Below are 27395 nucleotides of genomic sequence, written 5' to 3' on the forward strand. Positions count from 1 at the left end.
TAATATTACTTTAATGTGACATTTTGGTTTCTGTGATAAGTTATTAACAACTTTTCACATCTTTCCATTTGACAAAGTGAAATTCACATATTTTAATAATAGTTTTGTTTTCCTTATTCTTTTCATTCTAGTAGTAATCACATTTCAAAAGTACAAGAAACAGGTGAAACTAATTTTGATAATACATACATATATATATGTGTTTTTTTTTTTAAATAGGAGGAAATGTATATTTGAGGGCTCACAGTTTCAGAGGTCTCAGTCCACAGATGGCTGATTCCATTCCTCAGGACTCATGGTGAGGCTTAAATTTTAAAATTTTAATCTGATGTCTAATATCTAGTCAATATAAAAATTATTGATAAATTTTACACTTTTTTCACACTTGGCCTTGGAAATCTGGAGTGTACTTTGTACTTACAGAACACCTCAGTTTGGACCAGCTGCATCTCAAGCACTCAAGCGCCACGTGTGGCTAGTGGTTGCTTTATGGAAAAGTACGGAGCACATTCAGAACTGTGGCTGTCACCTAGAGTCAGGGTCCAAGTGCCCATTCCCGTCACAACTTATTCTGCAAATAAGGACACTAAGAGGAGCAGCGTGTGCCTGCAAGCTCAATGCTGCTGAGGAATGAAAGACCATTTGTGATCACATTTAACTGGGAATAAACTTCAAATAAGGTTAAGAGTTTGGAGGAAAGAACAATTTAAAAAAGCCAAATTTGGGGTTGGGATATAGCTCAGTGGTAGAGCACCTGCCTGGCAGGTATGAGGCACTAGGTTCAATACTCAGCACCATATACAAATAAATAAATAAAATAAAGGTATTGTGTCCATCTACAAATATATATATATATATATATTTTTTTTTTACATATATGTAAATAAAAGCCAAAGTCATCCCCATGGAGCCCAGCTTATCAGGAAAGGATGGGAAGGTATTTTATAACACTCAAAGGTTCCCTCTTCTAGATAGGAATAAGGTGCTAAATGAGCCAACAAAAACTCAGTTCAAATCAACTAATGATACAGTCAACTACATGACTCTGCCAGGATCCCACTGGATAGATTTGTAAGCAGGTCCTTTAGCTATGTAAACAGATATGTATTATAAAGCTACATGAAATTTGGACCTGAAATATAGAAACACCTTACTTGGTAACAGCTGTATAATCTCTTTATAATCTATGGACCGCAGCTAACTCAAGTGTACAAGTGGATGCAATAATCTCTTATAGCTAGGGTAACCTATAATTTATTATGCAAACCTGGACCCACTCAAGAATAAAATGGGGACACTATTCATAACTATGCTGGGACAAGAGGCATAAACCAAGACTGTTTTTTTTGTTTCTTTGTTTTGTTTTTTAGATGGAGTCTCACTATGGGATTACAGGTGTATTCACCATGCCCAGATCAACCGGGATTGTTTTATAGCTATAAAATTATATAATCCTATGTTACTGAATAGATACAACAACTGCCCCTATGCAGGGAAGTGCAGCTGAGGAAAGTCTAGTGTGTTCTTATTACCTCTGTATGGCCAAAGGGGCTTTGTGAGCTAACATACATGGATCTGCGTGAGGTGGTTTCACACTCCCACTCCAAACCCCCTATAAAGCATTTTAAATTGGTTTGAATTTGGGAACAGGGCTCCATATGGACAGAGCTGGACTTTGACAGCCTGAATGTATTTACTGAAGACAACAAATCACTGACAGACTCAATGTAACAGAGGAAAGGCCTGGCCTGCTTGTACTCAGAAACTTACTTTGTAATCGAAGCCCCCTTTAGACAGGCCTAATCAATTAGAAGAGGCTGATTTTAACCAGTTGCAGGCTCATTACCCTGCATTCCAGTTTGTGTTGATGAAAATCAGTTTCAGTCTGTGGCCTGGAACTCATGTACAGCACTTCCTGTAGCCTCTTATATAAACACATCAAAAAAAATTTATTTGGAATTGCCCTTCTCCCTTAAAAAAAAAAAAAAAAAAAACACTTTGTGAATTGTGATTAAAATAGAACAGTTGCATGTGGGTCTGGAGCACATGCCCAGAAACACACATGACCTAAAATCACAGAGGATTTCAAAGCTTGAGGCAGCAACTGTGACATGCACCAGTGTGTAAGGGTACACTCGAGACAGGAACGCAAATGTTCTGGCTCCAGCATCAAATGAGCCAGCTCGCTTATCTCCACAGCATGGAACAGAGCAAACAAGTCATTGAAAAGGATGACCTTTCAAAGAAAATGCATAAAACAGGAAAAAGTCAAGGTCTGCGAAACACAGAGGGTATCTGAGTAGAGTTCATACTCTTCTCTGAATGACCAAATAGAAGATATTTAACAGCAAACTTCCAAGTAAACAAGGACAAGTTTCCTTGAGAAACTTCTAGGAGGGAGCCATATGGCACTGGGTTGAATTCTGACGGATGGTTGGTCTTATTGAAGTAGGTGGGAGTGTGTGGTGGAGCTACTCAAACCCTACCCACATTTCAAAGACCTGTGACCATTCCAAAATGATATAACTATGAATCATACCTGGCTGGTTGCCCTTTATGGCTTTGTCGAGGCAGTATGTCAACAGCAAGATAATGTCAATATATACAGCTCTGGTCACCAAACATGGATTTTGCCTAGAAAGGTAAAGAACAGAAAATAAATTGATATTTTTCTCTCCCTGAGGCCTGAGTCACAGGAATAAGAAAATGGGTGTTTTCTCTCAGGCGCATCAGGAGGCTTAGGCAGTCATGGCAAATGCTTAAAATAAGATGGACGACAACACGAGGTAAGCAAATGAGCAATTCAGTGAGAGTCCAAGAGCATACGGTGGAGGCTGGGGCTGTGTGTGGACCAAAAACATAAAATGCTATGCTCTGGTTCCAAACAAAATAAGTGGAAATCAAGCAAAACCCAAGATCCTAACCTAGTTCGTTGAAAATGAGATGGGGCAGGAGAGATATTGTATCATCCCTCTGTTGTTTGAGTGTGAGTGTGGTACTCCTCTACCACTGAGCTACATCTCCAGCACTTTTTAGTTTTTATTTTCAGACAGGGTCTCGTCTCACTAAGTTGCCTAGGCTGGCCTGGAACTTGTGATCCTTCTGTCTTAGCCTCCCAAAGGAACTTTTTTTTGAGTACAGTGCTTGAAGAGCCCTGGCTCCAAGTTATAGTGATCAAGGAAGGGGCCAAACTCTCTTCGGTGTGCTAATGATCTGGCAAAGGTGGTGAAAATAGTAGATATCACTAGGTCTGCCACTTGTGTGATGACACCAAAATTGGCATCAGTTAGTGGATTTCCTAAACCCAACCTTCTCATTCCCTGTAAATTAACAGTTTTACCATTACTCTAAAGCTTATTCCCACCTCTATTCTTACCTGCCCACATCCTGGAGCTGGTGTATATTCTGACATGAAGGCCTGAAGCAAAATGATCAGGTGGGCTCTTTGTTGCTGACCTGCCTGCCCTACCTGAGCCCCAATGACTTGTCCATGTACAGTATCTGCTGGCTTACTGACTCCTACCTCCCCAAACTGCTAGTTTACATGACACCTCAGGTCTGGCCTAAATACCTATGATTAGCTATTTTTAAAACTTAGTTTTAAAAAATAGGTAACACATGTACACAGTACAAAAAAAAAAAAAATTCAAATAGTACAAAAGGGCATGCAGTGAAAATCCAGTCCCTCTTCCATGACTCTCTCCTCTGCCCACAGTCTGTTTCCCTTAGGAAACCACTGTTATTACTTACTGGCTGATCCTTCCAGGCACCTTCTATTCATTTATAACCCACTTGTTTATCTTTACATAAACGGTGGTTTACTACATACTAAGTTCTGAGCATTACTGTTTTTCATTAATATGCTTTGGACACCATCCTATTAGGGACATAAAGATTTGCCTCATTTTCTTAATGGCAGTAAATACTCCATTTCATGAACTTATCTGTCCCTTTTTGACAGAATTCAGACTAAGATAATCTTCTACTGAATACAGTGTTGTAACAAATATATTTGTTCAATAGTTTTGTGCATACGGATATATCCTCACAGGAAAATTTCCTAGAAACTGCTGAATTGAGGTATCTGCACATTTAAGTTTTTCACTGACTTTAGTAATATGTTTTCTAAAGAGGCTGTACCAATTTACATGTTTGCCAACAGTGTCTAAGAGTTCCAATTTTCCCACAATCTGGCTAGCACAGTCCATTATTAAACTTTATGACCTTTGCCAAGATGATAAGTAAAAAACAATTTCTCTTTGTTTTGAATTGGAATTTCATTAAGGGTGATGTTGACTACCTCTTTATATACTTCTTTCCCCCTCCCTTTCTTTCTTTTGTTGTATTGGGGATTGAACTCAGGGGCTCATGCATGCTAGGCAAGTGCTCTACCACTGAATTATACCCCCACCCAGTCCTTTTCTTTTTATTTTGAGACAAGGTCTCATTAAGTTGCCCAGGTTGTCCTTGAATTTGGGATCCTCCTGATTCAGCCTTCTGAGTAGCTAGGATTACAGATGTGTACTGCCATGCCTGGTCTTCATATGCTTTTTGTGGTGCTGGGTACTGAACCCAGGACCTGACACATGTTAGGCAAGTGTTCTACCACTGAGCCAGTCCCCAGTTCTCTCTTCAAATGCTTTCAAAAAAAGGATATTTGAGGGCTGGGATTGTGGCTCAGCAGTAGAGCACTCACCTAGCACGAATGAGGCTCTGGGTTCAATCCTTAGCACCACCAAAAAAAAAGGATATTTGAACTTTCTTTTCTGTGACTTATGTTCAAATCCTTCATTGCTATTTTTTCCTGTAATGATTTGTAGGAGCTTTTTGCATATGAAGGAAATCTGCACACTTGTCACATATGGTTTTTATAGTTTGTCATGTTTTTATAATTTCTTTACCAATTAAGAAGTATTGTTTTATGTGTCAAACATATTAATATTTTTATGTCTTCTGAGTTTTGTTATGATTATAAAGTACAATTTTTCTCTGATATTTACACACACACGCACGCGCGCGCACACACACACATTTATATAGATAATTTTTTTTTCTTGGTACTGGGGAGTGAAGCCAGGGCCACTTTACCACTGAGTTACATCCCTAGCCCTTTTAATTTTTTATTTTGAGACAGGGCCTCACTAAATTGCTGAGTCTGCCATTTAACTTGTGATTCTCCTGTCTCAGCATCCCAAGTTGCTGGGATTACAGGTGTGCACCACCATGCCCAGGTATATAAAAATTTCTAATGCCCATATTGTCTTCTAGTACTTTATAGTTCCACTTAAAAACTATTTGCAACTTCTATCTTTTCTTTCTTTTTTTTTTTCTTTTCAGTTTTCCAATTCTTAGGAACAAGATGGCTGTGAAATTCGCTGCCTTTCTGAAGAAAGCCTGGGCCAAGGAGCCGTGGTTGTGTCCTTCGCCATTGGAAGTCTCTCTGAATTCTGCCCCCACTCAGCCCCTACACCAAGTATGCCATCATGATCAACAAGGCCACACCCTACAACTTCCCAGTGTCCCTCCAAGATGATGGGAACATGCCTGATGTGCCTGTGAGCACTCCCATTGACAGGGAGGAGGCACCTTAGCCTAATAAAATGAGACCCCCCCCAATTTTTTTTTTCCAATTCTGCCTCTTCCTTTTATCTCTCTCTAGTTCCCCAGGCTTTTCAATCATAACCTCTTGCTGTCACTCTCCCACCCATTATGGAAAGCCCACCATCTACTAGAAACTTCTTTGATGATATCATTCCCATTACTGGGCCTTCCACTGTGTGTTTTTTTTTTTTTTTTTTTTTTTAAGTAGTTGCTCAAAACATTACAATGATCTTGACATATCATACATTTGATCCAAATGGGGTATGAATTCTTATTTTTCCATGTGTACAGATTGCAGGATCACATTGGTTATACAGCCACGTTTTAACAGCTGAGAACTTCCCCTCCAAAGAAAGGGCCACTCAGGGAATAAAACCAAAAAGCAGAGGGCTGGTCCTGGGACAGAGAAATGGTGAGCCACCAGACACCTCACACAGGGCTAAAAACATGGCTCCAGAGAGCAGGTGGAATGCCTCCTGTGCATTCAGCTTTGAGCTGGCTGTGATTAGGAGACACAAGAGATAATTTCTGGCCTGAGAATTTTGTCTACTTAATGGAAAGGGCTTATGAAGATATAATTCCAATTGAGCAGTGTATGATGGGAAGAATTTAGATTGACAAAGTTGATAAAGAAGAGCATTTTGAAAAGGGGCAACCGATGTGGGAAGGAATGCGTTTGGCTTGTCCAGGGACTGATGGACACCAGCCTGGGTGGACTAGAGAATGTGTTGAGCAGGCAGGAACAAGAACAGGGCAGGCTAAGTTCCTAAAAGATGGGCTACTTCACACTGATTGGGTGCTCCTCGGTGTCGTTATTTTCTGCCTGCCACCACGTGGCCTTCCACAGTCAGCTTATTGCTCAGGATGTTTTTCTGTGGAGCAATATGGAATAAAGGAAAGTTTGTGGGAAACTGGTTTGTCTTTCAAGTTTGATGATGAGCCTGGTTTCCATGAGATTTTTAGTTAATATTTAAAAAATGTTTTTTTCCTAAATGAATAGAAGAAATAAAAGTAATAAAATCTTTAAAATCCCCTGTCAGGCTGCAGTGTTCTGCATCTTTCCTAGGTCTGGCACATGCTGGCGACCTCACTAGCCTTGTGGCACGCCTCAGGGACTGCTCCATGACTGAGAGGCTTCAGGCCAAGTCTGCTATGATCAAGAGGACCATGAGAGGCTCCTTCACAAAACTGCTGCTCTCGAGCCCAGGAGCAGAGGATCTGGGGTACAGTGGAGTCCATCCATGACTTCGGGGTAGCCCAGAGAATAATTTGGCCTATTGCTCACCCATTCAAGGCTCCACCCTCCAGATAACAGGACTGTCTGGAGTCACAGAGTTGGGTTTTCTCTGGACTGGCTTCTATGTCAGGAAAATAATTTTTTTCTCTTGCTATTACTTGGTGTTTGTTCTAACTTGGAAATGGTACACTGTGAGTTCAGGGTGAGCCAGAGGTTTGTTCTTGGTCTGTCAAGCCACTTTGATGATGGGAATAAAATCCCGAGAACAGCAAGCCAGCTGGACAGGAAACCAAGCCACAGGGTTTTGGTGGGCTTGGGGATTTTTTTCTCTACCCCCAAATGGAAAAATCCTGGCATGGGGCATAGTATAATGAAGATTTATAGTGCCTGAAAAAAATCAGAAGGCGTTAGGGTCCAACAGACAGGCTGAAAAACAGCATATTAGTGGCTTTAGAAGGAGTATGAGGAATCAGGTATGAGGACCAAGTTTATATACATAAAATGGAACGAAGGTCTTTTTAAGAATCTTGATTTCTTCCACTGTTTTTTTTTTTTTTTTTTTAACATTTGTCTCTTGACAAATATCTACCCAAGAACTTGGTGAATAATTTTGCCCTGGGAAGTCTCTACATTTCATTAAATGTCCCGCCCTCTCTCCTGGAAGTTGGGGGAAGCAGAAAGCAGGGCAGAGAGCAAGCCTCCCAGCCATGGCCACAATGGCCCTAGTGTCTGGAGGGCAGCAGGAGCTCCTGGGAAGTCTGTGATAAATTATTCACTTCTCCTGTCCCTTCCGGAATCCCAGTGGCTGCAGATCTTTTTAAACTGGGGCCTATTCATTCAGAAAACTTTTTATTAAGAAGCTACTGAGAGCCAGGAATAGTGCCAGAGTTTGGCAATACAAAGATAAAATGATTCAGGGACAGTAGTCACTGCCCTCAAGGAACTTAGAGTCCTGAATAGTGTTTTTCCAACTGCAGGTTATGATTCATTTAATTAGTTATGAAATCAACTAGTGGGTGGTGACCAGCATAAGAAAGGAAGGAAGAAAGGAAAGGAGGTAGGGAAAGAGAAAGGGAAAAAAGAGGAAAATTAAACCAGTGTAGCAAAGTCCTAGGGGTAAGCACTATTTCATTAATTTATTTGTTACATACAGGGTTTCTATAAAGTCCTTGCCCAGAGTGAATTTTTAATAAGTTATGTATAAATAACTTTAAACAAGATGTAAATAATTAGTGAAAAACAACAATTTTAGGTAAAATTGATTTTTTCTTTTCTAGGTAATAAGTCACATTACACTGGGTGGTATCAACAGAGTCATGCTTGGCATCCAACATGATGGTGGATATGCTGAAAGGTAGTATTCCTGAAATTAAATATGATAAACTTGGAGAAATTCCCTCTCTGTTGCAATTTTTTGAAGTTTATATATAGCTATTACTAAAATAGCTATATATAGCTATTATATATAGTTATTACTAAAATCTATATAGCTATTTATATATATATATATATAGCTATTACTAAAATCTCAAACTGTGTAAGACTTATTTCATAGGACGATATGTGTGTGTTTTTATACAACATAAACACATACATGTTCATCTAGCCACATGTAAAAGGTACTTCTTGTTGCAAATGGCTGTCAAAAAAACATTGAAAGCCACTAACTAGGTTAGCAAGAGAAGCACATAATCACTCAGGCTAGACTACGCCAGGTGCTCCAAGGAGGAGACAACGGAATAAAACTGAACGATGATGGCAGAGGAGACCATTCTGTTTGTCTAGGGAGTCAGAGGCCCCAGGGCAGATGGAGACTCAGGGGAGCCAGGGAAGCAGGTCACAGGCAGTGACCCCAGCAGTGGAAGCAGCAGGTCTGAAGATTTGGGACATGACAGGTTTGGGTAATAATAGTAAGTACTAAAGGGATATGGTATGGGGAGAGACAGGAGGAAATGATACAGAATGTGTGAACAGAGGCCCCAAATCGGAGAGCTTCTGAATGATTTTTAAGAGTTCCAAAAGCTCCAAAGGGTTTAAGAGTCTAGTAGGGCCTCATAAGCTCGAGTCACATTGGAGTGCTCAGGTGCCTGTTTAATATTGTGAAGGCTTGCCAGAGTGGTGGTACATGCCTGTAATCCCAGGGACTGGGGAGGCTGAGACAGAAGGATTCCAAGTTCGAGGCCAGCCTCAGCAACTCTGTGAGGCCCTAAGCAACTCAACAAGACCCTGTCTCAAAATAAAAAATTAAAAGCGTTAAGGATGTAGCTTGGTAGCAAAGCCCTTGGGTTCAATCCCCAGTACCAAAAACAAAAAACAAACAAAAAATGTTGTGAAGCCTTTGTGGGCTCCTGGAAGAAACAGATGATTCATTTTGGATACAGCAAACTTCCTGAAGAATTCACTCCCATACTCAGAAGGTCAGAAACAGCTGACCTAGACTGCTGGTGTAGACTGCTGTAGACTGCTGGTGTATGTTAAGTTCTAAGTAAAGAAACCCAATCTGGACTTCAACAGTCAGGGCCTGGGTCACTCTGGTCCCCAGTGAACTATTCCCCTACAACACTGATTAGAGCCACGATTCACTTTCATTAATCCAGAAACTTAGTGAGAACCGTGGGGTATCATTCTTGAGGTGGGAAACAGAAGGAGAGAGAAGGGTTCTGGCCTTGTAGTCTTATGGTTTGAGGGCACGGGGAAGGATGTATGTGGAGGAAAACAAAATATACATAAAGCAATCAGAAGGAATTCCATCGAAAGGTCTAAAGACATGGAAGGATTTGGGCTGATAAGAGGAAGGAGAAGGAATTCTAGATATCAAACAGGTAGCCAACAGGCTAATGGCTTGAAATGACTCTCGGTCTTGAGACCCAACAGGGGCTCATCACAGCCATCTTCTGTAATCAAGGCTCCAACACAGCCCATAAAGAACCAGAGGCACCAGCAGCGTCTAGCCTGGGTGCCAGCAGAGAGCAAGGGAAGCCATATCCGGGGCTCTCAGAACACCCACAGAGATGGGAGGAAGCCACAGGGAAGAGGGTAAGGGCTGTGGAGTCAGGCTGGGAACAGGCAGAGTGGGTGCAGGAGGCAGGACGAGGAGAGGGAAAAGTCTAACACATGTTCCTACATGCTGTATGACTCCTCCTACTTGACACATGTCCAGCCACACCATGCCCTTATTTAAAATGCTCCTCAAAGCCAGGGAATTTTCCCTGACTAACCATCAAAAACAGTCTCGGAAGACAATCTGAACAGCTGACTTGACCCCAGATATTTCGCTGACCATCCTTTGGTCTCCCAGAGATCCCACAGGCCATCTTTGTATTGCTGGCCGTTCTGGTCATTGCAGTGGTGGCTCTCGACAGAGCAGACGATGCCTCTCATCCCATTTGGTTATAAAAGGAAGAACTGCTGTGGTCAGGAGTTAGGAGGTCCTTCTTTGATGCAGGCCACATTAAGTCAAGTAAACGTTGAAGTGTAAGTTAAATTTTAAAAAAGCCCCTCCCCTGTTCTGATTTCCATTTTTACCACAGCCCCCAGCCAAGTTACCATCATGTGGCATTCCTGGAGAAGCAACAGGGTATTTGTTTAAACCAAGATGCCAAATGGTCATGAGTTGTAGAATATGTATTTTCCACACAGGCTGTTTTCCTCTACCGTAACAGTGGGAATTCAAATCTGTAGGCCGGCCAGCTGGAGGCAGCATGCAGGGTCTGGCAGGCTACCTGGGCCTGCACATTTACCTCGCCCTCACCAGGGGAGGTGTGACGGCAGGGCTGCATTTTTATGCTGGACTCCTACAACCACCCAGCCTTCCTTGGTCTGGAGCTTTGCCAGTGTTTATACGCCTGCCCTCAGGTACAAGCTGCCCTGCAGCACTCGTACCTGGATTTTCCTTTAATAGTGAAGCCACCCTCCATGCCCTGCTCTGATGGTGGACCAGTTTCCAGGGAATTCTCTATGGTCCCCATGCACAAAGAGAGCCATGAGCTGTGAGTTTTTCCAGAAAGAGAGCAAAGGCCCAGTCCATGCACTACAAATGCATGGGCTTCCCTCGAGAAAGCATCTTTCTTTCCAAGGGGTGGGATCCATGGGAGTAGAGGGCCTTCACCCCTTTACCAGACTCACAGGGAGGCATTCTGCAAGTCCCTCCGTCTGCAGAAGGTACCAGGGTCCCTTTCCCAGGGCAGGGCCAAAGCCATGGCCCGCTCTGTATCCCCTAGGAATGCCACTGCTGCAGAAGAAGCCCAGAGCCTCAAGCCACAGCTTCGCCTTTTTTCCTTCATGAAGGCTCACCTGCCTTTTCAGAGAACCTCAGGAGCCACCCACACCCCCAGAGGCCCTCGTATTTTTCCATCTTTCTATTAGGCATCTTTTTCTCATTAATGCACTAACACTCAAACTATGTGCAGAGAATGATGAAAAAGAGACCTTGTGTGAGGCTTGGGATTTGTTCAAAGCCCGGGGAAACTGTTTTAGAGGGTGTATGTTTTTTATTCCTTTTATGAGAGATGCATGTTTCCCTCCCTCTGTGACTTGTTTAAAAGTAAAGTTTAATATGCTGCCAGAGAAATTGCTGGTTAATAACTTAATAAGCTATGTGCTGGGAATTATGGGGGAAAAGTAGTATCCAAGAAAACTTTTATTTAAAGTTTGGGGCTTGGAGGATATATTGCGTCAATTATTACACAGAATGTTAACAGAGGTCCCCTTTCTTTCTAAGAGCATAAAAAGATAAATAGGTGAGGAGAATGGAGCTTCTTGATGTTGCATGAGAAGCCTGGAAACATCAAGGTGAGGATTTCTCACAGAATGCTCCATAGAACCATGGTAACACGAACTTGGCACATGCTTGGACCTCAGCCCCATCAATAACAGTAATCATGATCATAATAGTAAACTGCATTTTTTTACTAAAAGTCTTATCTTCAAAAATATTTCTATTCTATTTCATTTAATCTTTATAAAATTCTTAAGAGGGAGGGAAAATAGGCATTATCATTCCTATATTCCTTTTTTTTGCAAATCATCAAAGTTGTTCGGAGAGCTCAAGTGATCTATCCAGGATCAGCACAAAGCCAAGAACAAAATTAAGGTTTTCTAGACAAACAAATTCTAGCTTTGTGTCCCCAACACAATCAGATGAAAGGAAGATACTGTGCCACGCAATTACAGCATGTTAGTTTGTACCCACTTGCTCTGGTGTTGTGCCTGAGAGCCAATCTGGGGAAAAGCAAGGCTCCAAGCACTGCTGCTCTGGTGATGATCGGCCCGAGGGCCTGTTGCAGCATGCTGATGATGTTGATGACAAATTACTGCCGGGTACAGTTGTGCACATCTGTAATCCCAGCAACTCAGGAGGCTGAGGCAGGAGGATCCCAAGTTCCAGATCATTCTGGGCAACTTGGCAAGACCCTATCTTTAAAAAAAAAAAAAGATTGTGGGTGGCGGTGTTACTAGGTATTGAACCCAAGGGTGCTTTGCCTCTGAGCTATATCCCCAGACCTTTTTTATTTTTAATTTTGAGGCAAGGTCTCTCTAAGCTGCTCAGGGCCTTGCTAAGTTGCCAAGGTTGGCTTTGAACTTACAATCCCCCTGACTTTGCCTCCAGAGTCACTGGGATTACAGTTGTGTGCCACCATGTCTGGCCCTGTCTCAAACTTAAACCAAAACTTGGGAACAGATACTTTCCATATCTGTGTACTCTTTCATGCTTTTACAGCCATTATTTACCATGTCTTCTCCATCCTCATGTATTTCACACCCACATTTTAGAGCTTTCTATTTTACAGATGAAAACTCAGGACTGAAGACAGATAAGGCCACACCATGCTAGTAGGCAACCCAGACCTGCTGACAGCAAGAATACTCTGCCTCTCTCAATGTCAGCACAGAGTTGTTTTCAGACTAGAGGCTTTCCATTCACCAAGCACCTCTAGAAGAGACCCTCTGCACAGTCACTCCAAAATACAGAGCCCACAGGCTGATGGGGGCCCTCTCTGGCTCAGGGAGTCCTGGAATGGCCCCTAAACTTTTGTGGGATGGTGTTACTCCATGAGGCTGCAGGTCCGTCCAATCACTCAGGAAGGCTGGGCAGCAGGGGTAGCTGAAGGAGGGAGAGAACAGGGAGCTGAGGAGGGCCCCTCTTCAAGCTGCTCCTTTGGCCCATTCACATAAGAACAGTCCATGTTCCCCACAAGCCCTTCTGAAGGTAGCCTAAAGCCTGGCCACTCAGGACAAACATATTAGGGCTGAGTCAGCTCAAAATGAGGGCAGGGACATGTTCCCACCAGGTCTGCACACCGCCAGAAAGCCTTGGTCAGTTACTAACTTCATCAAATGTACTATCTCCAAAGGATCACTGCTGCAAACAACTGTGCAACCCAGGAGAACTAACTTACTCTTACGTTAGAACTCAGAACCTGTTGGCACGACTAGCTGGTCAGATCCAGTGGTAGTCAGCCAGCTGTGAGTGGATTTCTTTCTTTTTTTCCTAATATTTTTATTTTATTTATTTATTTTTAGGTGGTACTGAAGATCAAACCCAGTGCCTCGCATGTGCTAGGTGACCGCTCTGCTGCTGAGCCCCAGCAACAGCCCTTATGAGTGGATTTCTAAGGAAAGAGGATCTGGAATAGCTATTTTGATGGCAAAGAGGACTGGCGCCGAGTGCCCTAGCCAGCAAGGGCAACTACTGAGGGAGGACCCCAGGCAGCTCTGGGGCACAGGGTTGCAGGATTTTCTAAAAGGATGATCAGGAAGCAGGAGAGGGAAGCAAGTCAAACAGCAAAAAAGCAAAGTTGCTATTTACATTCCAATAACTTGAGCCACCTCTTGGGCCAGCCACACCTGCCCCCCCCCCCAACCCCATGTCTAATTACCTCTTCTGCAAATATCAGTTTGGATTAGATCTATTTATTTATTTATTTATTTATTTATTTATTTATTTATTTATATTAATAGGGAGTTGGAGTGCTTCTCTTAGTCCCTTCTGAGGCTTCCAATGGGAAGGAAGTCATGTAGGTGGGTCTCCTGGCCCCGATCCCAGCTTGAACTGTATTTACCACCTCTACTATCTTCAACATCTCCCATCTTGAATTTCCACAAAAGTTTCTGTTTGAAGAAAGAATTCCACTGGGTTAAGTGACTCTAAATTCCCTTTCCTGCTATAAATTCTATGGTTCTATGGTCATATTAGCAAGCTTAGGAAGACAAAAGCGATGTGGTCTCAGGTACATACAAGTGTCTCTATTTCCATGACTAGTGGCCCAAGCAGATGACAAGGACTTCCAGGTGACCAAGACAGGAAGTGGGTAGACTGCTACTAGGGAGCTTCTGGTTGACCACCAGGAAAGAATGGAAATTCTGGGCTGGGGATGTGGCTCAAGCGGTAGTGCACTTGCCTGGCATGCGTGCGGCCCGGGTTCGATCCTCAACACCACATACAAACAAAGATATTGTGTCCACCGAAAACTAAAATAAATAAATAAATATTAAAAAAAAAAAAAAAGAATGGAAATTCTGTTGACCAATGTGGGGCTGGAAAGCCTTAAAGCCTCTCTGGGCAGGTTCCATGTAAGCACACACAGCATCCTCTCACCAGTATCTGCCTGAGCTTAGTACTTCCTCTTCACCCTTGGCCACACTCCTCTGGATGACACTTAAGGGCTGACACAACAGGTCTCGTATCAAATCTTGCACTGCTCCCTAAGCACAGCACCTCTTCTTCACCTTTATCTCCCTGCGGCCCATAACAGACCCATGTGCACTGCCTGCCGTATGCCACGCTGCACTCGCTGTATGCTCCCCCTCAGGACCTGCTCTTTTGGCATTGCTTTTGGCATTTCCAAATCAGACCCTTGCTCTAAGGCCCAGCTCAATACCTACCTCCCCCAAAAAGTCTTCCCCATCTCAGTTCACACTCGTTGCCCCACCCCCAAACTCTTGTACTTATCCTATATACTTCTCTTTGTGCTCCACTGTTGGTTAATCATTTCATAGGAATAAGCTCTCTTCTCACCTCAAATCTGACAACTGAGGCCCTATTATGGCTCCATTATACATGCCTAATGGGCTGGCCACCAATGCTCAGCTCTATTCCAAGATTCCTTCTTTGTATCTGGGCAATGAGATCTTAGTGCCAGGCTCCATCCCAGCATCACCTTCCTCATTATCCAATCTAAGATTACTTTATCTAATAACTACCTCTCCCCTAGCCTTTAAAGACTTCCCTTGCCTTCTAGAAGACTTCCTGGGCACCTCTACCCCCACGAGCTGGCACTTATTTCTCCCTTCCCAGCTCCTGTAACACACTTTGACTCATTCCAATATTTACTAAATTCTTACTTGTTCATAGCTAATTAAATCTGTACCTGTCCTACTCACAATTTTCAAACACAGACGCATTGCTCACCTTTCTACTCCCCACTCTGCCTACTACCTTGCTTTGTTCTGTCTGTGCATCTGAATTGACTTTAGTTCACCAGGAAAGGCTCAATGAAAGTAAGGAATGTGCTGATTTACTCAAAAGATGGAACAAGTTACATGCCAAAGGGAAAAAAGTATCCCACTGTATGAGGGCTTCACATAACATTATGAGAATGTGCTCAGGACACTAAGGCAGCGCTCCTTGTGAGCTAGACAATGACAACATTGTCCGAATTTTCCAGCAACAAGACCCCAGTGAGCCAACAGCTACAAGGGGAGGAAGATGTTTCTGAGCCTTCTATTGAATAAATTATGATTTCCAGGTTAGGGCTACAGATTTCTATATTTTAAAAAGTTGAGGGCACTATTGGGGGTGAATTCTTGGAGTGCAGTTGTATAAAAGGATTTTGTGTTTCTCGTTGTGATATGAAGAAGATTTGACCTTGGGCAACTTGCTCAAAGTCTCAGTTTAACATATTGATCAGTTTTAACTGATTTTACCCAGACTAGTTTCCATGAGCCCAGGCTGTTGATGGGTGGGGGGTGGTGTGCAGAGAGAGACAGAGAAAGGAAACTAAAAAGCAAAACACAACCACCAGCAATGCCTGGAAACTTGCTGTGTGACTAACCGTCCCTGTTGAGACTTGCTTCCCTGAAAGTTTTGGCAGGGACCACAAATGATAGCCTTAAAATGCCACATCATCTGAATATTTTAACAACCCTCCTGGAAGGGATTCTCAGCAGTGGCATGGAAGTGAAACAGCAACCTGTAGCTTGGCAGAGGGCTCAGGCTCTCTTTATTTCAAGTTGTTGCGAAAGAAGGACCTCTTTCTTGGGGAAGGAAAGGGTCTGGGAGGCAGGACAGATTTGGGAAGGTGAAATCAGACCTAAGCCCCAGTATTTCTGCCTGGGAAGTGAATCTCTTGTGTGAATAAATCTGGTGGTTAGAAAATAACCACTGTCTTCAGCTGCTGGAGAGCAAAACAGAATCCTAAACCAGATCTTCTGCAGCTGGCCACAGACCCCTTAGGGAAGAACCAGGATTGCCACACAAAAGCAAGCCCGGCTCTGTCTATAAGCATATTTTCCTTAAGCATTTAAATCCACATGCTCTCAAGGGACATACCACTCAGCTTGCAGGGACTGGTAAGTAACAGAAAAGGGAGAAAAGATGGGAGTGTGGATAAGGGGTGGCCAGGGGAGGAGACCAGAAGGTGGCTGGAAGCATATGTCCTGGGGAGAAGAAATAGATGAGGGGCACAAAGTAGGGTGAGGAGCACTGGGGGAAAGCTCTGAGGAAGTAGCTGGATCACACAGTACATACACAGCCTGCAATTTAGAATTAACTTGGGATAGCAAATTAGACTTAATGCAGGGTAGCAAATCATTAGGTCTTTGGCAAACATTAGCTCCCTGCCATCATCTCTTCCCTTCATGAACACTATTTTATTCAAAAATTTATTCCCAAGCATGCTTTCCTAGTAACCTTGGGACCCATTCTTGTATTCCTGAGAGGCTGTTTTTTCCACCACAGTATCAGACTGTTAGTTTCCAAAATGATAACTGCTCACTGCATGCCAACAAAACACTGGTCCTATCCCAGGCACTGAGGCCACAGGGATGGCTACCTGGACCAGGGAATGTGACTTCCCCTTGACAGCACTCATGCCAGGCAGGTTATCTCAGGTGGGTGAGGAGAGAATGCTGAGCGGACACTTTAAGTAACCTTAGGCCTTCTCCTGAGCTCCCAGATGCAGCCCCAATCCCTGGGGAACGAGAGCATAAGGGTGGTAGTATTTCTAACCGCGGGCTGGACCATCAAAGGGGCTGGCCCTTGCTCTTCAAAGTATTTACTGAGTCCCAGGATCAGCGGCAGTGGAGTCAATCACATAGGAACTAGTAAAAAAATGCAGGCTCCTAGGCCCCATCGCAGACCTAGTCAATAGGGGTCTTCATTTTAACAAGATCCCCAGGGCATTCATGTGCACTTCTTCTTCTTCTTCTTTTTTTTTTTTTCCCCTGAGAAGTACTGTTCTAGCAGATGCTGAAGTTATTGCTATTCAAAGCCTTAACATAAAAACTGTGTCTGGACAGATGAAGGCAGTGTGGCCCAGAGGAGTGAGTCCCACAAAGAGCTGGGAGCTCAGTCCCCAACAATACTAGCAGTAGTCAGGAGGATCTTATTCCTGGCCAGCTGTGGGAAATGGACAAGTCCCCAACCTCTGTGGCTACAGTTTTCCACGTGCATAGTGCTGGGAGTGGATGACAATAAGCTGCACAGTTCTTTCTAGATCTAAAATTCCAGGTCTATGAGTGTACTTCAGAAAACTCTAATTTTCTGCCCTCTTTACAATGAAGTAGTGGTTTTAATAACCAGGCACAGTGTTTGATACAGCATGGCATATGGCAGGGCTTAAGAAATAGTTTATTGAATGTTACGGTTTAGATATTGGTGTCCCCTGAAAGCTCATGTGTGAGAATGCATGACAGTTTAGAGGTGAAATGATGGGATGATAAGAACCTTAAACTAATTAGCAAATTAGTCCCCTCATAGAAATTAAATGAGTTGTGGGCTGGTAGGGTGTGGTTGGAGGAGGTGGCTCTTTGGGGACAGACATGCCTTTGGGGTTTGTATCTGGTGAGGAGAGCTGCTCTCTGCTTCCTGGTGTCCTGTCCTAACTACTTTCCCCTGACATCTGCCTCGCCTAGGGACCCATCTATGGACTGAGACCACAGAAACCGTGAGCCACAAAATAAATTTTCCTCCTCTAATTGTTAGGTGTTTTGGGCACAGCAATGAAAAAGTTGACTAAATCATCGAATAAAGTGACATAGCTATAGTCCTCTCTATTCAAGCTTCACCTAAAAAAATGAAAATGTGCAGCGAGCTGCCGGGATAACCACCAAACCAGAGTATCCATAAGGGTTAAATGACACTTCTGAGGGCAAAGGAAGCAACTTAAAATATCTAAATCCAAAACTCTAGCTGGGCATGGTGGCACATGCCTATAATCCCAGAGCTTGGGAGGCTGAGGCAGGAGGATCATGAGTTCAAAGCCAGCCTTAGCAAAGGCTAGGCACTAAGTCAGTGAGACCCTGTCTCTAAATAAAAAATACAAAAAAGGGCTGGGGATGTGGCTCAGTGGTTGAGTGCCACCAAGTCCAATCTCTGGTATACCCAACCCCCGGAAAAAAAACCTCTCTGGGGTGGGGCCTGGCATAGGTTTAAAAAACTCTATCTAGACAATTCTAACATGCACTAAGAATTACTGCCTGGAGTAAAAACTGACCATCAGCCAACCTGGTACTTGATAAATGCCAACACCAATAGTTACAAATTCCTATTTCCAAGGGAGCTCAGCAGGGAGCAATGGTGGGGACAGTGGTAATGCATGAAGAGCATGCTCCATCCAGAGAGCTCTGGCCCACGGAGGCCAGGTGGCAACAGGGGTCTGATGCTGCCAGATCTTCTAGTTTTTCAAAAAAATTGAATATCTTGATTTATTGTGAAATTTCTTGATCAGCAGATAGAAAGAAAGAAAGAAAGAGAGAGAAAATTAAATCCTGTACAAGCCGAACAAAGTACATGCATGTTCAACGTGATCCAAATGCACTGACAGTTTGACCCCTCTGGCTGAAAGTGCAGTCTGCCCAGTGCTGAGCAGTACCTTGTGCAGAGCCTGGGGGAAGACCCTTTCTTAGGCATATCAAATAAAACACAACACTTCTCAAGTATAGCAGTGACTGTGCTGTGACATAGAAAGCAAAAATTGAAAGAAAAAATTACCCATGCTTGTCTGACTTATCTGTTAACTGAGGCCAAGGTAAAAGGCTAACTAAACTGCTGTGCACACAGGGTTTGTCTCCCTAGAAAAGTTGATTTCTTATACTAAGAAAGTTCTGAGGAGAGTTCTTGAAATAACATATACCAATATCTTCATACAGAGAAAAGCAGGCATTCAAAAAAGAAAAGTTTCCTTAACCTAATTTTAAAAATCCTTGTTAAAATTTTAGTGCAGATCTCCCACAACATTGTTGGTGGAAAGATGAGCTGAAATTTTCCGTCTGGAAAACAATCTAGCAGTGATATCAAGACCTTGCAACATTTTTGTGTCTCCCAATCAACTTATTCCACTTCTGGAAATCAAGCATGAGACAATCACGTTTACCCGCAGACAATCACGACAAAGATTTTCATTGAAACATTATTTACAACACTAAAATATGGGACACAAACTAAATGGCCAGCAATAAAATAATGGTCAGGTAAACTTAATGACTGATTATTCAGGTGACAGAAATATGCTGCCTTCAATGAATGTTTTCAAAGATTTTCTTCACTTGAAAACTGGCAAAATATTTTAGTTTTAGGGTTGCACAAGGGAATAAAAGCTAAGAATTATCACAAAAAGTCAAAACAATGAAAAGCTTGAAGAAGTGATATGGTAAAAAGGCTTTATGATTTCAATGTTTGTCATTCAATTTTTAAAAATTATAACAAAATATAATATAAAAATTGCCATCTTAATAATTTTTAAGTGTACAGTTCAGTGGGGTTAAGTGCATTTATACTGTTGTGCATCCAATCTCTAGAATTCTTTTCATCTGGTAAAACTAAAACTCTACCTCCATTAACTAGAAGCTCCTCATTCTTTCCTCCCCCAGTATCTAGGAACTAGCAACCTACTTTCTGTTTCTATGAATGTAACTATTCTAGGTACCTTTTATAAGTGAAATCAGACAATATTTTCTTTTATTGACTACCCTAACCCATGTTGTAGTCTGTGTCAGAGTTCCGTTCCTTTTTAAAGCTGTATAATATTTCATTTTATACATTTATACATACATGCGTGTGTGTATACATATATACATAGATATATAATATTCTGTTTAGTCATTTATCATTTGTCAATGAATACCTGAGTTGTCTCCATACTTAGACTACCATGAATAATGTTGCTTATGAACATGGCTATATAGATATCTTTGCTTCCAATTTTTTGGGGTATGTGCCCAGAAGTGGAATTGCTGATTATAGTAATTCTATTTTCAGTAAATGCCACCATATTTTCCATAGTAGCTGTACCATAGATTTTTAGTAATAATAGTAATGGCAAATGCTTTCATGATACTGTCAAGTAAAAGAAGGAAGCTGTAACTTACACATACAGTCTAACCTTAACTATGCCCACCCCCAAAAAAAAGACATAGGAAAAAAGATGAAGTAACTACATAAAATTGTTAACCAATAATAGTGGTTTCCACTGGATTGTGGTCAGGAGAAGATTTCTATTCTCTTTTCCAAATTTTGCACTTATTTTCTGTGTTAAATATATGCTGCACTGACAATCAAAAAAAATTGAAAAAAAGTTTAGTAGAAAACTTTTGGTCAACACATGATACACTGTGCTAAGTCAGAATAGTTTGCTCAGTTCACTAAGTTTATTAAAGGGAACACACAAAACACACACACACACACACACACACACGACCTTTTTTTCCCCTTTGATAACCAAAGAAGGAAACACTAGATAACTAAATTCATCTCTGAAAATTTTTAGCCCACTATAATGGTAATCCCAGCTCTCGACCAAAGTCAGCCAGTCTTTTCCTCCTTCTAGTCCTACTTGACAGGGCTTTAAAAGTCTTTCCTACTCAGGCAGGTCCTGTGATCCAGCTGGGACAGCTGACCTGGAATCTGCAAACAGCAAGGCTTGCAGACTGTCTACCTTTGGGGACTGTGCAGAATTCTGTTTCATGGGCCCCCAGCTGCTCTTTCCAGGACAGTGGCTGACCCTTATTCTCACCGAGTCCCTGGCCTGGGTCAGCTCAGTTTTCTTTCAATAGTTGGTAAATTGCCTTAGCACCAGGGAAGAGACAGTGAACTAGACTGAGGAGGGAGGGATGGAGGAAAATGGGAAGGAAGGGACTTGAAGGATTAATGAGCTGATTTCCATAAAGGCTTTGACATCTTGGAATGAAAAGCAGCCTGTAAGAGCAGAAACCCAGTCCTTTACTTAGGCCACGTTGCCAGCTGGCCATTCATCACCCCAAATTCCCCAACAGCTCCATGGCTATTGCTCAACCACCTCATATAAATCCTTATTAATCTTGCAAAGTCAAAATACCAAATACACGACAAAAGTCTTTATGTGCCCTCAATTTCAGAGTCAAAATTTAAAAACTGAATTGGTGATCCCATGGCTCCAATGAATTTTTTAAAAACCTTTTCTGGGAATAAAAGGACAAATAAATGACACATCCACTAAAATTTTTGTACTTATTGGACTGAATGAACTGAGGCTAATGATCAAATAAATTTAGGAGGAAAAAGGTGTTGGTGCTAAAATTTAAACGAACATTTTCTTTTTGCCATAACATCATTTTTTCATAGCTTATATTAAAAAGATACAGAAAATCCTTAGTGGGCTCAAAAGAACATTTATTCTTCTTTCATGTGTAAATTTCAAGGGACATAAAGAAGCAGTGGAATTTGGAATATTCTGCGTTGTAACATCTTCATGGGAAAGGCAGATGAAGGGAAGATGGGTCTGTTTTCAGAGGGGACCACTAGGACCTGAGTGGGTTAGCTGAGCATGGAGCTAAGTGGTGTAGACAAACACCTCCTGAAGCAAGATGCCCTTAGGGACATGGCAGGCATGGGGCAGGCTGATGCTTCATCACTTGTCCCAATTCTATAATTTCCTCTTCAGGATCATCAGGATTATCCTGTCAATGGTGTAGACAATATAGAAAGACGGATACAAAACTTTGGAATGCGTTGTGCTTTGGCAGCATGTTTTCCTTCCAAACTCTATTCCAGTCTCTAAACACATCCTGACTAATACTAGTAGAAGTAAGTTGGGGAGCAAGAGGAAGCTGGTGTTAGGAACCATCCACAGACCACCCACCAAGTGGAAAGTTCACACTTGGATAATAGAGAGTTGACTGTACTGGAAACAGAAAGTGGCTTTCCTGGATTCTGGGCAAGGAAGGTATAAGCCCAGTGAACTGCAGTGATTCATGCCTTTATTTTCTAGGGCATGGAGAAAAATCAAGAGAAGGGTGGGGGACAGTGGTGATGATGATGAAAAGCCCAATTGGATAGTAATAATAGGGGCCACCAGGAAGGCTTATAAAGAAATTCCCCAGCTGAACAGGAAGCTGGGGTGACTCTGTGAGCCAATGCCTGGTGGGTCACTACGCCTTCTCCATCCCAGGCAACAAGAAAGGCTGGACTCAGGAAGCAGGTGGGCAATGACCTTCTATGAGACCCATGACAGAGTAGCAAGCTAAGGGGCCAGAAACTTCTTCGCTATAGGACTTTAAGAACTGGAGAGTTTGGAGGCTTGGGATAGTTCTGGCTGGAAGGAGGGTTAACAGGATGATTTCTGGAGAGCCCCAACTTCCTGATCCCCCGAAGTAATAGCTAGGAGGATTTGACCTGTTAATAGGTAACCAGCTGAGTACAAATGTGACCACAAGTCCCTGTTCTCCCAGGAAATGTGTTCTGGGGGAGCTAAGAGTCCACTGAAGGCAAATAGGACAAGGCTGAGGGGAAGAGTTTATGGTTAGGCAATTTTTACCCTCTAAATAAAATGGAGAAAACAAAATTTAGATTAAAAATTAGAGATTCAACATAACTTTGTTGGCATTTTAGATGCTAGAGAATTTCCCCATCAACATCCCTGTCCAAAGCTATTGCTGGTCAATCACTAAGGCCTGCTGTGTGGGATATCTGCCACTGGCTCCCCTTCACCCAAGCTTCCTTAAGGAACTTTCACTGTGGCTTCTGCATGTTTCCTCAGCCTTATTCTGTGCCACATGGGAGAGCTAATTTTCTTACACTTCTTCAAACCTACCCTGCCATTTCAAACTGCCATATTTCTGCTTATGCTATTACTTAAGTCTGGAATTCTCCTCTTTGCCTTGGCCATTTGGCAAAAATTTCTTTTCTTTCTTTCTTTTTTTTTTTTTTTGGTATTGGGGATTGAACCCAGGGGTGCTTAACCACTGAGCCATATCCCAACCCTTCCTTTATTTTTGATTTTGAGACAGGGCCTCACTAAGTTGCTGAAGTTGGCTTTGAACCTGCAATCTTCCTGCCTCAGCCTCTCAAGTCACTGGGATTACAAGGTAATGTCACAGTATGTGGCCAATTTGGCAGAAATTCAAATCATCTCTTGATGGCTGGTTCAATGTCAGCCCTCCCTGCTTCCTCCTCTGGGCTACTCCTGTACCACATAAATTTGTCACTTAAAAATGTTGAATGAAAATCATCTACTTATATATCTTTTACCTCTGGTGGCCCTTAAAGCCAGAACAACTTCTCTCTGTGTATCCCCACCTCTCCTAAGACAAAAGTTGGCCTGTAGCCTTTGCTTAACAATATTTTCTTGGACCAAAATGATCTTTGGGCCTCATGCCACCCATTACTTGATTTGCCATATAAGGTGGGGGACCTAACAAAAGTAAAAAATAAGCACATTTTTTAAAAAAATAAAGAAGAGAGGCTGCTCTCTCAGCAGACTGCAGCATGGAATGTGGTGAGGAAGTGCGTGGGTCTCCTCTGGACGCAGTCGCTGGGCACTTACCGTCCTACCAGTATCAGGTACACCAACATACATTTGAACACAGTGTTACAGACAACACTTCCTGTATATTAAATGCAGAATTTTTTTTTATTCCTTCATCTTTCACATATAAAAAGTTCTAAGTTCCAAAATAAATGAACAACGGCAAGGATGAAAAAAAAAAAGTAGCCCCCTTCTTTGCCTTGCATTGTCAAGCTATCCTAGTGCCCACCTGAAAATGGCAACTTCCTTCTCCTGTTCCTATCCTTGCCCTAGGATATCTCTCTGAGCCTCAGTGCTGCTCAAGTCTGACATCAATCCCACATCTGTGAGCTGCCAGGGTACTTAAGAGTTTGTAGCACATGATTGAGAGAATCACTGTCTTTCATTGTTTATTTCTAACACATTAGCTACTTGGTGGGCAGTAAAAATCCATATTATGGGCTGGGGCTGTAGCTCAGTGGTAGAGCGCTTGCCTCACATGTGTGAGGCGTTGGGCTTGATCCTCAGCACCACATAAAAATAAATAAATAAAGATGTTAAAGAAATAAAAACTACATAGAGTTGTTTTTTTTTTTTAATCCATATTACACCCCCCCCCCCCCCCCCCCCAGTAACTCAGCTAGTAACTCAGCAATTTTAGAAAAATCGTCAGGAAAATATTTTTCTTCTTTCTTTACTACAACCCAAAGTTCTACAAGGATACATACTCCAGTAAGTTTAGAAAACTCATGCCAATGACTTTTAAAACTCTCCACAAGTAGATAATGGCAACTTTTGAATGTGCTGCTAACTCCAATAACTCCTTGCTAACGTGGGGTTTTAACATACCTCTTGGCCAGCCAGAGTTTGGCTTTGGTACAAACAGTGATGTCAGTCAGCTCCAGAAGAAAGTCTGAATTCGTTCTGTGTTTGGAGTCCGTGTAGGCTTTTAACAAATGAAAAACCTAAGCCAAGAGAGAGAAAAAGCAACATCCTGCTGTGAAAATGTATCTTTCCTAAATGCTCAGTTCCTCCCTTTAGGTTTCCTCCAAATACTCCCCTTGGAGAAAACAGACACCTGCAGAATGTGGTACTGCTCTCTGCAGAAAAGCATATGGATTTTGGAGGAGGGAGCAGTGGTGTCAAACCTGCGGCCTTGACCCATAGTTGTGCTCTGTGTCCCTCACATAATTCCAAAAATTGGGGACTATTCTATGACCACACAAAAACTTATTATTAGAAACAATCTATCCATTTATTTCAGCAAAGAAACACAAATATGTCAGTAGTTTTACATGAAAATAAAATGTGCATTTTCAAGTCAGTCTTCCTATAGGAAAAATAATTTTGAGTGTCCAAACTGGTTTAACAGTGTGGGTTCATCAGAATAGTTTTGACTAAAGGAGCAGGCACACCAATGCTTGCCTTTGCAAATATTGAATAATGATGTTTGGAACGAGATTTATATATATATACACACACACACACATACATATATATATACACACACATATATGTATATGTATATGTGTGTGTGTGTGTGTGTGTATATATATATATATATATTTTTTTTTTAAAGCAGATCTACCCTTAGAGGTCAGAAGTGGGGACAAAAATGCAGATGTGTACCCCCCAGCCTTACATGACATTATACACTAGAATTAAACAGAGCAAAGCAGGTCCTGTTGTCTCTCTGGTGCCTATATTTAGAATGATGGCCATAGTTCCAACAGATAAGTGACAACAGATAAGTGACAAAGGCCAAGTGCAAGTGTGTGTGCTCAATTCACACTTAGCAATGACATCCACGAAGCCTCTGAGAGGAGTACAAATCTGCAATGAAAGAGAATAAGGGGGTGGGCAAGAGTCTTTGACCTTAGCTAGTGCCAAGGAGAAAGATACAAGTCAGAGAAATCCTTGGTCTCAGCTCCTTTATCTAAATCCAGGGGGAAGAGGTGGGTGGAGGAAAGCAAGAAGAGATAAAGGCACCAAGAACTTTGAAGCCTATTTTAATGGTATTTGTTTTCTTTCCCTATTCAGATCCTTTGCTGGAGCTGCAGGTGATTTTTTCTAAGTAAACAGAATCAACTTTTTCTTCTTTCCCACCTGCCAACAAGAGGTTGGGCTGACGGTAGTAAAATAATTGAGAGTTCAATATGGAAAGGAGTAACAAGAAATGTGGGAGGCCAAGATAAAATAGATCAGGTCAGAAATAGCGGTACACCCCTGTAACCCCAGGAACTAGGAAGGATGAAATAGGAGAATCATAAGTTCAAAGCCAGACAGGGCAATTTAAGGAGACCCTATCTCAAAATAAAATAAAAGGGTCTAGGGATATAACTCAAAGGTAGAATGCTCCCGGGTTCAATTCCCAGTCCCCCCCCCCCCCAAAAAAAAAAAAAACCACAACAAACAAATAAAACCCCCCAGAGCTGTCAGAACCTCGCTGGGCGACCTGCCAGGTTTTCTGGGGTCAGACATCTGCAATCACTACCAAGAAATACATGCTGAGCACATTCTGTTTGGAGAATCAAAGTAAGTTTTGATTACTCTGCTATATGTTACTACTATTTTTTTTTCTGAAACAGAAGTAACTGTATAGAAGAATGCACACAGTCCCAGTGTGGAGACTGGAAATGCTTTCTCTAATAAAGGATCTGTTATTTCAGAAGCAACAGATCAGATGTCGCTCCCTCACCACACCCCCACAGGGACCCAAACCACCCGGCCTGGAGTCTGCAGAAGTGGGTCTGGCTGGGGCTTCTGTTCTTATGTGGTAACTGCCAGAGGGAAAAATACCTCCCTCAGCCTCAATCCCCACTGTCCTGAAAGAGCTGGCACAGTCACTGGGCCTTGCTTTCTTTTCTCCACAGCTGCACAAAACCAACCACCAGGGCTTTTCATGGTGTCACAGGATTGTAATTAATCAGCAGACACCAGCAAAATACATGACTTTGGAATTTACTTGTAAAGAAAGCTGTGAGATTTTCAAATGCTTCTCATTTAGAAGCAATCACTTCAAAAATAATTCCTGATGGATGTTTAAACTTAGTCCTATATTTGCTCACCTTGCTTGGCAAAAACAAGACTGTTTTTGAAACGCTTGGTAGCTCTGGTTTAGGAAAATCAGCCTACAGGCCCATCAGTTCTGTTACCCTGGGCACAAACCAGACAACAATTGTGATCCTGGTTATTCATCAGGAAGGGAGAGTGATCTGTTTCCATGGGTCAAATGGAGAGAGAGGTACACTTAGAAGAACTGGCAGAAAGAAGCAAGCAGAGTGACAGAGTAATATAAATGAAGCACAGAATCAGAGCAGTCACAGAGGAAATGGAGTAGAAAGGACAGGGAGAAGAAAAACAGGAAGGGGAGAGGGAAGAAAAGTTTTAAAAGCAAATGTATTAAGTAAGTTAGTAATTTTTAGATAATATTTTTTTCTTTAAGAAAATTAATGAAAATATTTGAACACACAACTACCCTCACATGACATTTAGTGTTGGGTTCAAGGAAAAAGAGGCCATCTTTTGGTGTGAGGTCCAGGCATACGGCCAGGCCTCTGGAACTGGGATCTACAGTG

At 42.2% G+C, this 27395-nt stretch overlaps 1 protein-coding gene across 1 annotated transcript in view; it reads right to left on the minus strand.

The window, feature by feature from the left end:
* Nucleotides 1-27395, minus strand: part of Thada (THADA armadillo repeat containing) — a 310445-nt gene that overhangs the window by 68238 nt on the left and 214812 nt on the right. The window contains exons 30-31 of the mRNA XM_027934275.2: nucleotides 24667-24782; nucleotides 2540-2634 (exon numbers count right to left, since the gene is read on the minus strand). Coding sequence (XP_027790076.2) covers nucleotides 2540-2634; nucleotides 24667-24782 — 211 coding nt within the window. The remainder of the gene's footprint in view (nucleotides 1-2539; nucleotides 2635-24666; nucleotides 24783-27395) is intronic.

The sequence above is a fragment of the Marmota flaviventris genome, chromosome 14 (assembly GCF_047511675.1).
Source record: "Marmota flaviventris isolate mMarFla1 chromosome 14, mMarFla1.hap1, whole genome shotgun sequence".
Classification (NCBI taxonomy): Eukaryota; Metazoa; Chordata; class Mammalia; order Rodentia; family Sciuridae; genus Marmota; species Marmota flaviventris.